This window comes from Lampetra fluviatilis, chromosome 50, assembly GCF_964198595.1.
Source record: "Lampetra fluviatilis chromosome 50, kcLamFluv1.1, whole genome shotgun sequence".
In the NCBI taxonomy this organism is placed as follows: Eukaryota; Metazoa; Chordata; class Hyperoartia; order Petromyzontiformes; family Petromyzontidae; genus Lampetra; species Lampetra fluviatilis.
The window spans coordinates 7982653-8000013 of NC_136324.1; the positions used below are offsets into that span (position 1 = coordinate 7982653).

The 17361-nt window shown below is 46.9% G+C and overlaps 1 protein-coding gene across 1 annotated transcript; it reads left to right on the forward strand.

Moving 5' to 3' along the window:
* The first annotated feature begins 3804 nt into the window (after positions 1-3804).
* LOC144948575 (uncharacterized) lies at positions 3805-16100 on the forward strand. The gene is made up of 5 exons (XM_078878144.1): positions 3805-4676; positions 6244-6346; positions 8961-9089; positions 11125-11229; positions 14528-16100. The coding sequence occupies exons 2-5, from the start codon at positions 6244-6246 to the stop codon at positions 15274-15276; spliced, it is 1086 nt and encodes a 361-aa protein (XP_078734270.1). The 5' UTR covers positions 3805-4676; the 3' UTR covers positions 15277-16100.
* The last annotated feature ends 1261 nt before the right edge of the window (positions 16101-17361 follow it).

The following is a 17361-nucleotide window of genomic DNA, read 5'->3' on the forward strand; positions in this document are numbered from 1 at the left end:
CCCAGAACAAAATCCACGGGACCACGGGGAAAGATATCCAAACTCCAAATATACAACAACGACCTGTATACCAGGGGAGGTAGTTAACATCTCGCCACCGTGGCTCCCCTAGTCTTGGTGACCTATTACATTTTCACTATGTGCTATGAAGAGGGGCCCGCACCGAAAACACCCTCATATTTTCCTCTTAAGGCCACAGTGTTTTGGTGAACGTGTTGCATTTTAAACTCTGTCAATAGGCTGCTGCTGATACCACCGTAGAATTGATTGTAAGTTCGACATACACAAACACACATCACCTACACGTCTGAAACTAAATGTTATCTGAAGCAGCCCAATTGTGAATCCTTGCACAACCTTCACATGTTGCTGTGAATCTTGTACTAAAATTTCGTGAACATCAATCTAAAAATCACACGTACACGTGTGTAATGTAGCACTCAGAGAGAGTCTTGTCCAGGTATGTATATATTTATTGTCTATTCCGGTTCGCCCAACTCGATCGCATACGAGCGGGCGGACGCGAGTTGACTATGTACAGTGGATACCTTTCTGTACACGGTGTCACCGACACGGCTGGCTGACTACATAGGAGCCGACGAAGTAACAGCTACGGCGACGACATATATATGATCAACTTTAGTCTTCTAGACAACAAGCCGACCTGCTCCCAGACGGTGAGGACGATCCACTCCTGATGACGACATTGATGACGATCCCCACAGCAGCCCAGAGCCCTGCTCCGTGCCGCCTTTTATCCCCCTCTCGAACTCGGCCATGCCCCTTTTCCCGAACTTTCTCTCACCTCATTCGGCCCTGTCTGTCCCTGTCTCCTCAATTATTATTTACCACCACTTAGGTCCCGTACTGTCCTTATGTAACCCTGTCAGTTTCCGTCGCTTCAATTATTAATTAAGGCCACTAGGCCCCGTACTGTCCTTACACGTGCATCACACTGATGGGAGTGTGCACTCTTTCTGTTGGCAACCACATCACTTACAATTCTGAAAACCAACTGGTGTTTGAAGCTGACCACTTGTGAATTATTGCACAACCTTCACTTTTGTTGTTGTGGATTCTATTAAAACATGAAATGGAACAGAAAAGCCCATATACGAAGGGCCATCCATAGTCAATACGGGGGGGAGGGGGGGATGCGGGTCCTGGGGAAAATCTCACTTTGTGGATCATACAACGCCTTAAAAAAAAAACAAGTATTACGTCTGGCACCGTGACGTCGAAGCGGCCCCTACCCCCCCCCCCCCCCACCACCAAATCGCGGGGCCCAGGGCGGTCGTCTCGATGCGCCGTGTGTCTGAGGCACGCGTCTGCATATCCGTGTTAGTTATTACACTGACTATTTATCAACCTTTTTGATCACCATTCACCGAGTTCGTTATTTTTTATCCCCTTTGTAAATTTAAAGTCCATTTCCCCATTGATGTGTCTCCGTCGTCTATGCCCATTATTAAAGAGAATGCCAGGGAACGGCATTTATAAAATCTGTAAAAAAATGAGACAAACCCATAATAACAAAATACAAGTATAGGATGTGTAGCCGGTCAGCTCTGTACCCTCTCTCGTTCTGCCGTGAATCCTCGTGTGGGGGACAGATCAGCTAAATAAACAATTTTATAGCAATAAAACAGGTGGAAAGATTGTTCAAACACCTAAATAGAAACGTTTTGCTAGAAATCAAATTCGCATTAACCACACGTACTTGTGGTGAACATGCAAACAAACATGTTCTGGCGTTGTTGTTGAGATTAGAGAGGGAGACAAGGCCATAAAGAAAGCTCCTGTCTCTGGTGTAGGCCAATCAGTTTCTCGTTCAAACCCTTATTCCTCCAATTCCTATAATATATAGTCTGCCTCCCGACCAATCACCGTAGAGGCCTCTTTCTTACAATCGGAGACCTTTGTTGATTTTCAAATAGACGTTAGGCTGCATATTGCCTTGTGGGGTAATTTTTCGGTCACTGCAGTAGCATAGTGTGGTGCCACGACCGCGGAGCCACTCCGCAAGTGCCGCAACTCCCCCCCTACCCCCGCCCGGAACGCACACACGCTGCGCACACACACATGTAGTGTCCCGGCGGGGGATCGCCTGGCACCACGGGTTTTCATCCGAAGGACCCCTAGAGAGGAAGTCCCACGGTTTCCCGGTGCCAGGAGATTGGCCGACCCCCCCAGGACAAATTACATTGCGGCCCCGCTAAATTGGCTTAACATTGTATGGGCGGACAAAAGCTCACCGGGCTAACCGCAATGAGACGCTCACAGCACCGAGGAGGGGCCAGGGTGAAATATTACACGAGCAGCGCAGACGAGGAGGTGGGAGGGAAATCCCTGTGCACACCGCGGGTGTGTATTCGGCAGCCAGCGGCCTCCCCGATTAAACTGGCTAACATAATGCCCTAGGTAACGGCAGCGAAACGTTTGAAAATTAAAAGGCAGGCGCACAATTAGCTGCACAGGATGACGTAATGTAACCCTGGATTTTCGAAATCCCAGGGCATAAAAGGGGGAACCCGAAACGGTTCAAGGGTCCTCTGATCTCCGGCCGTTCGGTGACCCAGACCGACTCCCTGCCTCTTCGAGCCGCTTGCAGCGTCCGTGAGACGCCAGTGTTAGGCAAGGTTCTCTCCCATCTCCGTCCCTCCGCCTCTCCTCGCGTCCGCGCGGCGCCGTGAGAACGGCTGCGAGGTACGTGACAGGGCGCGTAAGTGTTTGGGGGAATTGGGTAGTGATAGGATAGGCTCTGCTCGCAGAATATTTCTTCCGGGCAGTGCAAGGTTTTGCGCCACGAATAAACGTTAGCACAGAGTATTGGTGCAGTGTGATTTGTGTGTGTGGGTGGAGCATCTGCGTGGGTGGGCAGTTTGCGCCGCTACTGTAGGAGCGCTCGTTAACTGTGGGGCGTGTTAAAATATAAGCGCCAGCAAGGGGGCGCGCGCGTTCGCGAAGCCGCCTTCGCATGAGTGGCGGTGGTGGTGGTCTCCGTGGGCGTGCTGGGAGGAACCCCGTGCGGTGGTGAGCCAGCGCTTGAGCGATGTCCTTCAGAGGGGGCGCTATATTTTGCTGTCTTTTCTTAGATTTTCTGTTTGCACTTAGTCACATTCACTTTAAGATGTTTTTTGTTTGTTGCGGTTGCACCCGATTCATGAGCCGAATGGCTCACAGGGCTATACCTAATAAATTAACTTGAACTTGAACGCGGAGGGGCCCCGATCACCCGGTCGGCGGGGGCCCCCACAACAGTGTTGACCCCCCGGTTGACCGCTATTGTTTACCGGTTTACCCCGTATTCTCGTACAGGGAAATTGCGTTTTCAGGTCCAAGCGGGCGTACAGCCGTTTCAATACAGGCATTTTTTTTGTGTTTGTTTGTGTGTTTCCCTTGTGATGGGACTTTGTAGGATGAACGTTGAGATTTATAAAGGGCACGGGGTGACCAATAAGGTCTGAATCTGTCTGTAATAAGGTAGGGCGCTGATAAGGGGTTGACAGGTTCGCTTGTGTATCTTTGTTTGAAAGTGCAGCGTTCACAAATCGAATCGTGCTCGTAGCTTCCCCGACCACTGCTGTTGGTTGGCAACCTTCGTCTTGTGTCCCATTTTGTTGCTCGTCTTGTGTCTCATTTTGTCGCTTCGTCTTGTGTCTCATCTTGTGTTTCATCGTGTCGCTTTGTCTTGTGTTTCATCTTGTGTCTCATCTTGTCGTTCGTCTTGTGTTTCATCGTGTCGCGCGTCTTGTGTCTCAGCTTGTGTTTCATCGTGTCGCTCGTCTTGTGTTTCATCTTGTCGCTCATCTTGTCGCTCGGCGGGCACGGGCGAGGGGGAAAGAGGGGACAGGGACAGGGAGCGGAGAGGGACAAAGAGACACGCGGGGAGAGACACGGAGACTCGGGCACTGAGAGACACGGGGGGAGACACAGGCAGAGACACGCGGGGAGACACGCGGGGAGACACGGGGAGAGACACGGGGACTCGGGCACTGAGAGACACGGGGGGAGACACGGGGAGAGACACGGGGACTCGGACACGGGGGGAGACACGGGGAGAGACACGGGGAGACACGGGGAGAGACACGGGGACACGGGCACTGAGAGACACGCGGGGAGACACGGGGAGAGACACGCGGGGAGGCACGGGGAGAGACACGGGGGTGGGGAGGGGGACAAGTAGTCGGACACTGAGAGACACGGTGATAAACACTGGACTCGGACACAAGGAGACACGGGGAGAGACACGGGGACTTGGGCACTGAGAGACACGGGGAGGAGACACGGGGGGGGGGGGGGGGAGACACTGGAGGAGAGGGACAACAATTGACTGAAACACGGGGGGAGACAGGACGGACACAGGAGGGACAAGTAGTCGGACACGGGGAGAGACACTGAGTGACAAGGGGGGGTCAGGTACTCGGACACACGGAGACACGGGAGGGACGACAGGGTCTGACTGGGACACAGGGACACAAGCGGGGAGACACGGGGAGGTTCGAGAGGGACACAGGGAGACACTTGGGGAGGGAGGGACACTGGGACACAGGGAGACACATGAGGAGACACTTGGGGAGGGAGACACTGGGACGAGTGGAGACTCTGGCGTGTGAGAGAGGCCGCGCTGTCATTGCTCATAGCGACTGCCCCCTCCCCTCCATGCTTCCGTCTGAGTGAGTAATAGTATTAGTAATAGTAGTAGTAATAGTATTAGTAATAGTAGTAATAGTATTAGTAATAGTATTAGTAGTAGTATTAGTAATAGTAGTAATAGTATTAGTAATATTATTAGTAATAGTATTAGTAATAGTATTAGTAGTAGTAATAGTATTAGTAATAGTATTAGTAGTAGTATTAGTAATATTATTAGTAGTATTAGTAGTAGTATTAGTAATATTATTAGTAGTATTGGTAGTAGTATTAGTAATAGTATTATTAGTAATCGTCGTAGTAATAGTATTAGTAATAGTATTAGTAGTAATAGTAGTAGTAATAGTATTAGTAATAGTAGTAGTAATAGTAGTAGTAATAGTATTAGTAGTATTAGTAATAGTGTTAGTAATAGTATTAGTAGTATTAGTAATAGTATTAGTAATAGTATTAGTAATAGGTGCTCGCCAACAGCACCTTGACCCCGGTATTCTTGTTCGGAGACGATGTGGTGGGGTGTTCTTTGCCTGTGTGTGTTTGTGTTATATCATCATCATCATCAGCCATGGTCAGTCCACTGCTGGATGACGAGTCAACTCCCCCTGTTCTCTCACGAACCCGTGACAATCACCGATGTGTGTGCTTGGAGGAACGTCAACGCCAAGATTTTAGGGTCTCTAATCGAGGCGTTTTTCATTGCCTCTTCTCTGGTGACACAAACAGCACTAACCGGGCCCTTTGGCGAGGGCCTCTGCGATTCGAGGCTGTGCAGTGGCCAGGAGATGTTAACTACCTCGCCTGGTGTACAGGAGGTCGTGGGTATCGATCCCCATCCTGACGCCTGCTGTGTATTTGGAGTTTGCGTATCTCTCATCATCATCACGGTGGCTCTGAGATGTTAACTACCTCGCCTGGTGTACAGGAGGTCGTGGGTGTTGATCCCCATCCTGACGCCTTCTGTGTATTTGATGTTTGTGTGTCTCATCATCACGGTGGCCAGGAGATGTTAACTACCTCGCCTGGTGTACAGGAGGTCGTGGGTATCGATCCCCATCCTGACGCCTGCTGTGTATTTGGAGTTTGCGTGTCTCTCATCATCATCATCACGGTGGCTCTGAGATGTTAACTACCTCGCCTGGTGTACAGGAGGTCGTGGGTGTTGATCCCCATCCTGACGCCTTCTGTGTATTTGATGTTTGTGTGTCTCATCATCACGGTGGCCAGGAGATGTTAACTACCTCGCCTGGTGTACAGGAGGTCGTGGGTATCGATCCCCGTCCTGACGCCTGCTGTGTATTTGGAGTATGCGTGTCTCTCCCTGTGGTGGTCGCGTGGATTTGTTTGACCCGGTGACTCCGTGTGATTCCCCGCAACATGAATTTAGAGTCCAATAATAAATATTTGGCTGCTTGCATTTCCACACGATAAGCCACTTCGTTGGGCTATCATTTGTGGCTGGGTCACTTCTGAAAAATATCTATATAGCTCAGTGGGCCTTAGCTGGTACAAGAAAAACAATAGTTTCGTTTATAGTTGTTTTCTTCATCTCTCGACCGTGTCTGAATGAACATCTGTGTGTTTTGTGCTCAGATGGCTTCACACATTAAGTTGCCGTTCATCAAACAAGAAATTGAAGAATATTCAAGTCCTGGAATGCCTCGCGATGTGGCAAAGTTTGAAGATGCTACTGCAGGTACAAAGAAAACAAATTTAAGAAATGTTTTTACATGCGGGGACAGATGTGATCGAGGCATATTGTCTGCTCATTTATGAAGTTACTTACGTTTACGATCCCCCTTCTGGGAGCGCGCTGCCACCATCCTCGAATCTCACCCAGATCCAGAAGGACGCTGGCAAGCAGTGGAACAACGTGGACGTTAAGTACGAGCACCTCATTCGAGACCCACACATCGAGCCTCGTGGCTACGACATTCCCACCTCCTCGAAGACACGGGCACTAACCATCAACCGCATCACAACATCGACAGGCCGACGTGCACAGCTCCTTCAGAAATAAAAAATTAAGGACACGGGCCACGAGTATTGCGCCTGTGACCATGCAAACCAAACAACGGAGGAGGGATAGCAAAACTACACGAAATCTTCTTGGTTCTTTCGGTAAAGTCACGTAGAAGGGAAATAATAAAATAATAAGAATTAAACATAATAAAATACAATTCTCACGACGTTTCGGCCACAACGCAAGCAGCCGTCATCAGGTGAAGAACAGGTCTGTCGGAAAGACAGCGTCTGAATGAACACCACCAAGCTTGAAATCTCTCACGAAATCTCTCCCGAAGCCCTCGACGTTGGCATTTCGCTCCTGAGCGTATATTACGTTTGCACGAAAATTATAGAACGTATTATGCTCCAGGACGCTCATGATTATTTTGAGTTGATGCTGGTGAGATCACTCTAAGCATCGCCAATCATCAAGTTCGAATCACTGCTGCAGCGTAAATTGGCACACTGAATGAATGCAGTGGTGCCTCGTGTCAGTTAAGAGAGCGAGTGAAGCAGACTCCAGTTGAAATAGTTCTGTAGAGTTGTGCACCTGACACAATACTCGTGTTTAGTTTTAAATAGCGCAAATTGCATCTCACAATCGCCGAGGAAACCACACACAAAGCTGTGTTAGGCAGCCAGGTGGTGAACTTGTGCTACTTGCAATTTCCCAACCTCTGCAGTCCTCTATATATGTACGCCTTTTGGCGTCATCTGGTCCAACACCATGTGTGGACCAATCAATTTCAAGGACAGTGCATACATTATCAGAGTTGTCTTTTTGTTTGCATTTTGACCGCAAGTGTTGTGGTTAATGCAAACATGATCCCTTGTATAAAGGTGTCAGTTTTGTTGCCAGGTAAAAGGGTAAAAACCTATTACTACTAGGAGTCCCTCGGTTAACATTTTGAATCCATTCCACGAAAACTACTGTAAACCGAAATAACAGTTAATGGAATATAGGAATTACATGTAAACAGCATGAATCCATTCCAAGACGATCGAAAGTTGACTTTTTTGACCTTAAAAAAATTGTATAACATTTAAACACTCAATATTAAAATTAAACCTGAGAAGATGGCTGGCTGGCTTAATGGGGTTAATGGAGAAGTTGAGGTAGGAGAAAATTATTTGTTGGAAAAAAACATTACGTTAACAAAGCCAGTCGAGGTCTCAACGCTCAAATGAGCGTCGCGGATTTGCTGAGGGCATGGCTCAGCCCCACTTACAAGCACTCGGATTGGCCGAAATTGGCACCCCCGTGCATTACGTAAACATACTGCTCGTAGAAATGTGAACGTTAGTCGAAACCATGAGGTCCTATGGGAGGCGAAACGTTAAAATACGCTGCCAAGCTTAGCAGTGTTCATTGGAGCGCTGTCTTTCCGACAGCCCTGTTTCTTCACCTGAGGACGGCTGCTTGCGTTGTGGCCGAAACGTCGTGAGAATTTTATTTAATGTTTTATTATTATTTTATTATTTCCCTTCTACGTGACTTTACCGAAAGAACCAAGAATATGAAAAACTGTTGACTGATGTCACTGTTAACCAAGGGACAACAGCATGTTAAGATGTTTTCATCCACTTAATGAGCGTGTATACATGTGGGAGGAAAACTGCAGCACCCAAAAGAAAACCTGTGTGTGCCAGGGGTACAGAAGGGACAGATTGATATTAGTTTGCACTTTACTGTTACCTACTTTCTGGCAAGCCAAGGGTGTAGTGCCTCGACACTTATGGGAAAAGGCGTTACAAAACATTTGTGTGAGTCACTGTGAGTGAGGCTCAGCTGAGAAAGAGCTCCAAAAATGATGTTTTCTTAGTCGAATGGCAAAACAAGATGCCACCACTGTTTTTTTTTCCCTCGATGGAGTTTTGCCAATAGCATTACCTCATTCGGGGCTTTGTAAATACAACAGCCGATTATCACGGTTGGCCTACGTACGGTGCGAAATAAGTTCAATGCACATACATTGCTACTAACGTCAAGTTGTGCTTCCCAGAATATCTAATTGCGCTTTTGACTTTAGGAAAAGGGCATTTATACATCCACACCTATAAGCACTTGACAAAAAAACATGAAACAACCTGAAATCCCAAAGCAAATTGGTGCTATTTTTGTTTGGTTACCAACACAACATTGTTCCAAGGTAGCTCAGCGGTTTACATCTGCTGCTGTAAACGTATAGCTTCCAATCATTGGAATCAAAAGACCAAGCTTCAAAAGTGCCTTATTATGTTATGGAATTTTTAACCTCCATCGGAAAAGAAAAAACACACGTGGTATGTTTTCTAAATTTCAGGTTTGATTATTGTCAAAGTTGAAGAAGGCACTGAGAGGCCAGAAGAGACGGGGGAGTTCCAAGGATGCAAGGCCACTGCAGACGGGAACCTATTCAAGGTGAAGTTGGCAGAGCAGGACATTGGTCAAGGTGAGTCTTTTATTACACCGATCAACAAAAAAAAAACATTTTTTTCTGGCCTGGACTTTTGCAGCTGTTTTAGACTAATTTCAGGGTGCTGATTCCAAATCTGATCTCAGATTTGCCCTATCACATCTCATTTTTATGCTATCGGCATACCCCGTTTTTATTTATTTTACCCGAAATTAACTCTGTCACTTATGATTGCAAGTTGTTGCGAGTCAGTGATTGCTTTAGTGTTAAAATATGGTGCTGTATTTTTAGGATAGTGTGTTTATAATATCATTTTATGTAGATATCCACATTTATTTAATATTTTTCTTCTGCAGTTTTTATTGAAAATGCAATATTTGATATCTCAAAAACTTGATGTGATAGACAAAAACTGATGCCAGATTTGGAATCAGCACCCCAAAATTACCTTAAAACCGTTGGAATACCTTATGCCAGAAAAAGTGTGTTGACCAGTGTGATCAACTAGGGGGTGGGTGACAGCACCACGCCCGGCCGCCTTTGTCTCCCCAGTGGCGATGTTCACACACCACAGCAGTTACTCGTTTGAGGCTGAGTCGACCTAGGGGAGGTCCAGGAGCAGTTTAAGTAATCGTCACCGGTGGTGGCCGTGAGCAGGAATCGAACTCGGGTCGCCGGGTTCGTAGCGCGGCGCGCTAACCACTACACCACAATGCGTTACGCTTCCACATGCGCGGGTCACGGGACAGATTTGACGTCACAGCTCATTTGCCGTGCAAAAAATCAATGCATTATTGAGCTCCCCCCCCCCAAAAAAAGTGTATTTTTATAATTTTTGCATGGTGTACAGTCTGGAAAGTACCCACATGGCAAATTTACAGTTTGTTGCATGTCAGTAAACATTTTGAACAGACACATGTTCACAATTTTGCCTTTTATATATATGGAGATGAAAGCGAGCAACAGACTGGCATTTAAGATGAGATCAAACCAGTACAGGATAGGTAATATTTCGTGGAGGTGAGTCAGTTGAACACGTTTCTTTCACGACCAATATTATCCATAATAAAGGTTTTTTTTTGGTTGGATCACGTAAATAGAAACGTGTCATTAAACCCGCCACCACACGACACAGCCAATTAGTAAGGTTTGTCACATAAAACATGCCGATTAGTTACTTGTTCAGCACTCCGGTGTGTTGGGAGAGTAAAGCCACAACACACACAATCCACAACTCTGGCTGTCGCCTGATGACGCTGGTTGTAATTACCGGCGAAATATTGGCGGGAAGCCTCACAGAGAAGCCAGGCCCAGCGTGATGATACAGATGGCATCACCAAGCCCTATCCAGTGGCACGCATTGATGGGGACGAGAAAGTCAAACATTTTTGTTTTCAACTAATTTTCGTGTTACCCCATGAGTCACGTAAACCGTTAAGTGGCGGAGTAAATTATCGAATAGCCTCTCGATAATTTTTCATGACAAAAAAAAAACATCGATAAAAAGCAGCACATCAGTTAAAATTGTACTGCTGTAAATCAATTTCGGCCGATACTTGGAATTTGAAGCAGAAGACTAAATGAACCAAACCGAGGAAACATGTTGGGGAATTTAAACATTGTTGGCACAACAGATTCCTGCGGAGGGAGCTGGTAGGAACGTTGGGTTGCTCGGTCAATGGCCAGGGTCAACGGCGGCGTGGTGTATTCCGCAAATATGCCCGACTGTGAGGGCGGGCACAAGCCGGTGTGAGTAGGTTAAACGTTGAGTTTTATAAGGGCACCACGGGGTGACCAGCCCCTCCCCTCCCCACCCAGCCCCACCCCACCCTCCCCTCCGCACCCAGCCCCTCCCCACCCTCCCCTCTCCACCCAGCCCCACCCATCCCATTTTTGGATGCACGACGGACGGACACAATAATCCCCTGTGGGCTGGTGGAACCAGGTGGTTCCTACCAGTAATATCCGTCTGGCCTGTGTGACTCGCCATGTCATGTATTTGTCTCAACATTTGACCTCATATCAAAGAGTACTTTTAACTCCAAATCTGAATATATTTTTTTATTTGAAGGATCCAAAGGGAGACCAGAGGGAACGAGGGATTCCCATGATGCATTGGCCACGACAGACCAGAACTTCATTGAGGTGGAGTTGTCGGAGGATGACATTGGTCACGGTGAGTCCTTTTGACAGAAAAAAAAAGCTTTTTTTTTCGTCACCAATAATAACTCTAATGCGGTACAACGAATAGTAAGGATGTTTGATGAGGTAGAAGGATGTTCTGAGTCCCTGACGGCTGTGTTGAGACTAGCGGTACAGTTATATTGAAACCAAATTGAAGGAGTAACTGAGCAACTAAAAAATAAGTTGTTGGCATTTGAGTCCAGGTGTCAAAGACAGGAGAAGCAATGCATACGTCTGGCAGGGAACGTGGCAGGTGGGTCTTGTGGATAGGCCTCGGCAAGGTAAGGTAAAAGTTAAAAGGTAAAAGCAAAGAGCTTACCTTTACCCTACCTTTTACCTTACCACAATACAATCACTCTACCCTACCTTTTACCCTTTAGCAGGTAAGGTAAAAGGTAAAAAGCAACGAGCCTACCTTTACCCTACCTTTTACCATTACCCCATACAAATTACCCGATTACAGGGTAATGACTAGGGAACTACTACACATGAAAAAGGTTTATAACGGTAAATGCTATAAGGTAGAGCGCTTAATTAATATAGAATACTCTCGATGATTCCAATTTTACACGCTTGTTGTTGTTGTCGTCGTTGTCATTGTTGTTGTCGTCTTCGTTGTTGTATCCTCAAATCTTGTAACTCAATTTTTATCCACTTCCCAATGTGGTATCGACTGCAAACTTGGAATATTTATGTCATACTGATGAGAATACTATATTCTATCATTAAAAAATTTAAACCATCTTTTTTATATGTTATGTTTCGGCTTGGGTCTAATTGTCCACGCTCAACTTACGTTGGCTGTAATTGGCCACTGTCCCTTACGTTATGGCAAGCTTCGGGGCCACTACCTGGATTCGTGGAGTTCTGCCATTACTAGTACATTTAATAAAAGCGTGTTTTTAAAAGTTTTTAAAAATATTGCTTATTAAATGGAGGCCACGGACTGCACCACGGAGCTTTTAGTGGTAAACAAGGCACCGTATTTACCGGGTAATACTTCGCGCTATCTTTACCCTACCGGGTAATTCTTCCGAGCTACCTTTACCCTACCCTTTACCTTACCCCTTGGCTTGTCGACACATTTACCCTTTACCCTTTTACCCGGTAAAAATGGTAAATTACCTTACCTTGCCGAGGCCTACTTGTGGATAACATCAGGCAAGAACATCTGTGCCGAGTGGGACACGTGCGTGCAGGATGGGTGAGGGCCGATTGCAGAGACAGGCATTGGAGTGGTCTCCACGAGATTGGCGACCAAGGGGAAGGACCTATGCTCAGATGGTGGGATAGTGTCAGAGAAGATATTAGAGGTTGCGTGTTGACTGCAGAAGCCGTGGGATCTGGCAGAGTGTAGAAAGCTTTGGCGATCTGTCGTAGCATCAACAACTTTTGCCATTCGCTGCTTTTTGTGTTTAGTTTGTTGTCCTTCCCCCGCACCTCCGATTAGCAAGGTCGGCTACGTATGGTGCGAAAGAAGCTCAACATGCACCCATGATGACATCTTGATCTTGAAGAAGTAATGGTTCTCTCCCACCTGACTTAAGCTCAACAATATCACTTCCCTAAAATCCCTCAGGCATCATTGGTTAATGTTTTAGTCCGATGGCAGGTCATTGGCTCAGTCTACGTTGTTACAATATAGGACCTTTTTTGCCAGGATCAAAATATAACAATAAGTTTTACCCTTTCTGGCAATTGCCCGATGATGCTGGATGCAATTACCAGCGAAACGTCGTACTAAATTTTTTTAAATGTTGTGGTTTCACGCTTCAACACACCGGTGGGCTAAAGTAGTGAACTATTTGTCTTTTGCCAACGTGACACTTTTTTGCTGATTGGCCGTGTCGGGTGGTGGAGGGTTACGACACATTTATAAATAACGCGATCTGACCCAAAAAACGTTTATTATGAATACAACAGGTGTTAAGATGTTAAAACACCAAACAATCATTTTTCAAGGTGTCCTGTCTGCATGCTCTGATAATAAAGGCATCGTCTTTGAAACTGATTGGTCTACACCAGAGACAGCCTTCTTTATGGTCTAATCTCACCATTGTCAGACCAGAGAACGCCAAAAGGTGAACAATGCAAAGACAATGCACTATCAGGGCATTTGTACATTGCTGCAGTTAATGACTAAATTAACTGCAGCAATGTGTGGGAGTCATGATACGCATTAATCATCAGTCACAGTCAATCCCCCAACTGAAACCATCTCTCACGATCCTGCACTGGGATAATCCACCGAGTACCTTTATATGAGCCGATTTCATCGCTCCATCTCCTGAGTGGCTGTGTTCTATCGTTTGGCTGCCACTCCGTCTATACTCTTGACCATCAGCTATCGTTCCTTCTAGAATTGTGTTCTGCCCAAGTCCACTTGTTTTAGCAATTTGTAAAGAAGCTCCTTGGAGACATCCATTTTTGTAGAAGTAGAGCTTTATAACTGAACGTATTTACAGTTCGGAGTGTAACAACTGCCACACTCGTGATTACTACGGCTATCTTTAGCCCCGATTGTTTCCAATTAGTTGATCTCAAACAGTCAGCCCCGATGGTTTCCACTTAAATTTTGATTTAAAGCTTACGTGACTGCAGGGATTCATATTCTTGGTTATTTCGGTAAAGTCACGTAGAAGGGAAATAATAAAAAAGAAAAAAAAGAAAACAAAATTTTGTTTATTGTTTTATGTTTTTATTTTTTATTATTTCATCATTGTATTACTTCCCTTCTACGTGACTTTACCGAAAGAACCAAGAATATAGGTTTCCACTTAGTTGATCTCGAACAGTGGGCCCCGATGTCTTCCACCTCTCGTCGTCGATGAGTCCCTGCCAAAGCGCCCCGACTGTCGGTGACGCTCCTTATTTATCTCTCCGGATGTTAGACATCCAACGACCTGTGTTTACGTGTTGTATTTTTTATCATGCATCGAATCTGCATATCTTGTCGTATCCACGTGTTCCTCATGTGCTCTTGCAAAGGCAATGCAGTAAACATCTCAGCACGGTGGCGAGATGTTTACTGCCTCGCCTGGTGGGTTTTATCCCGACCCTGACGCCTGTATATTCGTAGTTTGTATGTCTCTCTCTGTCTGTGGTAACATGGAATTTCTCCGGGTCCTCTGGTTTTCCTCTCCACATTTAGAAACATGCATAAATTTCCACGTGACAAGCCACTTCCTTGAGATATAATTTGTGGCCAGGTCGCTTCTGAATTTTTTTTATGACAACTCATTGTTTTATTGTGCCTTCAACTGACGCTGTGTTTTGAAAATGTGTGGCAGATGACGCGAAAGCAGTGGGACTCGTGTGTGAGGAGTGCGAGAAGGATTGCGGGAGAGATTTCGGCATAACGGCGGACAATAAGGCAACCTTCTCCAGCCACATCTTACAAGCCTGCACACGCTGCGGCAAGAATCTCGAAGACACCACATCGTGTTTCAATGCCAAGCAGGAGAGATGGGATGCTGGTGGCTACCCACATTTGTGTAACATTTGTGGGAAAGGCTTTTCACACCTTTCCTATTTAAAGGTGCATTACAGAACACACACCGGTGAAAAGCCACTGATTTGCAAGGTATGTGGGAAGGGATTTTCCCAGCATTGTTCATTAAGGAGACACTCGAGAATACACACTGGCGAGAAGCCGTACAAGTGTAAGGACTGCGGAAAGGAGTTCAGAGAATTGTACAATTTGAAAATCCACTCGGTAATACACACCGGCGGGAATCCCCACGAGTGTCGAGTGTGCGGGAGGGTGTTCACACACCGTGTCTATTTGAAGTCGCATTTGAGAACGCACACTGGCGAAAAGCCGCACGTGTGCAAGGTTTGTGAAAGGAGGTTTTCACAGCAGTTCTCACTAAAGAGGCATTATAGAACGCACACAGGCGAGAAGCCACACGTGTGTAAGGACTGCGGGAAGGGGTTTTCACAAAGTTCATCTTTAAAGAGGCATTCGGTAATGCACACCGCTGATGATCTGCGCATATGGAATGAGTACGAGAAGGGTATCGGACAACAATCCAGTTGAAAATTGTATTCTCGAGCACGTACTTGAAAGGACGTAAGTTCTAAAAGCTAATTCGCTCTATTGTACATTTGCTAGGAAAGCAGTTGTGTAACAGGGAAACCATACGATGCATTTCTGTTGCTTTGTGTGCATACGCATGGATTCTGTGACGCTTTCCTACACGCGTTTGTCCTCGGAAGAATGTAATTGTGATTACAAAGGTGTAGCGAATCTGTGCCAAGCGACTGTAAAAAGTAAGTCTCGAGTTCGCGATGAGACAGCGCAGCTCGAATAGCGGCCTGGCCGGGAAAAGGCGTAGGGGCAACCCTTTCATCGATTTAGCCGGTTTTGAACCTGATACTGAAGTGTCATTCATACTCTTTGGTTCTTTCGGTAAAGTCACGTAGTTACTTTTTTGTTGTTGCCTGATGACGAACGCTTGTGTTGCGATCGAAACGTCGTGATTTGTTTTATTTTATTTCTAACTACGTGACTTTACCGAACGAACCAAAGAGTATGGATTCCTGCAGTAACGAAAGCTTCAAATCAAGACTCGTTCATTCGGTGAAATGTTTGATTTCAATGTTTGTTGTACAGAAAGTTATATTTAGCCAGGGAGATCTGTTGTGCAACAGAATAAGATCAAAGTGATCCGTACGGAGGCACCATTGGGTATAAGAAAAAAATATGCCTAAAGAACAAATAAGAATCCTGTGCGGTGTATAAGAGGTTAGATCGCGTAAATAATAAATGTGTCGTTAAACCCGCCACCACCCGACACGGCGATCTAACACAAAAACCGCATGGATAGTATTGGTCGCGAAATCCTACGTTTTGTGTTAACAATAAAACGAACGGACACATTGCACTAAAAACAAGGACGTGGCGATGAATGGGGAACGGTGATCGCAATGTGAAGTTAACAGAATCGAGCGAATAGAAACACAACCCATTACGGAAAAGCGAAAACCGCAAATGACCTGGGTGCAGCATCCGAACTGTGCGCTAAGAGCAACGGGAGTGAGTTTAATTGTATGCACAGGACGTTGAACTTCTTTCGCACCGTACGTAGTGCATTGAGTGCGGCCACGCGAACCACACAGTAGACCGAATCCGATTGACTGAACAGTGTTGAGTCGCGTTCCTCCCAAGGCAATCATCACCGTGGCCCTCAGTCTTCAACCTGGACGTGTACTTCACACGCCGCGACACGCGTGGGCTCGTCCTGCAATTGCGTTGCTTCATCTTCCGCTGCATCTTGTCGCTTCGTTCTCGCTGGGAGGAGCGAAAGTCAGAACACGTGCGCGTGTATGTGTTGGCGAAGTAGGGGGGTACAGCTGGTGGTGGTGCATCTACCGGTCATCTCAGTCAGCCATGGCACCTGCTGGGTCTGTCTCGAGGCCTTCTGCACCTAGCCTGGCACAGTAGGGGGGTTACAGCTGGTGGTGGTGCATCTACCGGTCATCAGTCAGCCATGGCACCTGCTGGGTCTGTTCCGAGAACTGCACCTAGCCTGGCACAGTAGGGGGGGTACAGCTGCTGGTAGTGCATCTACCGGTCATCTCAGTCAACCATGGCACCTGCTGGGTCTGTCCCGAGACATCCTGCACCTAGCCTGGCACAGTAGGGGGGTACAGCTGGTGGTGGTGCATCTACCGGTCATCTCAGTCAGCCATGGCACCTGCTGGGTCTGTCCCGAGACCTCCTGCACCTAGCCTGGCACAGTAGGGGTAACAGCTGATGGTGCATCTACCGGTCATCTCAGTCAGCCATGGCACCTGCTGGGTCTGTCCCGAGACATCCTGCACCTAGCCTGGCACAGTAGGGGGGTACAGCTGGTGGTGGTGCATCTACCGGTCATCTCAGTCAACCATGGTACCTGCTGGGTCTGTCCCGAGACCTCCTGCACCTAGCCTGGCACAGTAGGGAGGTACAGCTGGAGGTGCATCTACCGGTCATCTCAGTCAACCATGGCACCTGCAGGGTCTGTCCCGAGACCTCCTGCACCTAGCCTGGCACAGTAGGGGGTACAGCTGGTGGTGCATCTACCGGTCATCTCAGTCAGACATGGCACCTGCTGGGTCTGTCCCGTGACCTGCACCTAGC

Bases quoted from the DNA above. Each gene is read 5' to 3' on its own strand.
- LOC144948575 (XM_078878144.1), top strand. From the start codon at position 6,244: ATGGCTTCACACATTAAGTTGCCGTTCATCAAACAAGAAATTGAAGAA. The intron at 9,090-11,124 runs GTGAGTCTTTTA...TTTTATTTGAAG, and splicing joins AGAGCAGGACATTGGTCAAG to GATCCAAAGGGAGACCAGAG. The intron at 11,230-14,527 runs GTGAGTCCTTTT...AATGTGTGGCAG, and splicing joins GGAGGATGACATTGGTCACG to ATGACGCGAAAGCAGTGGGA.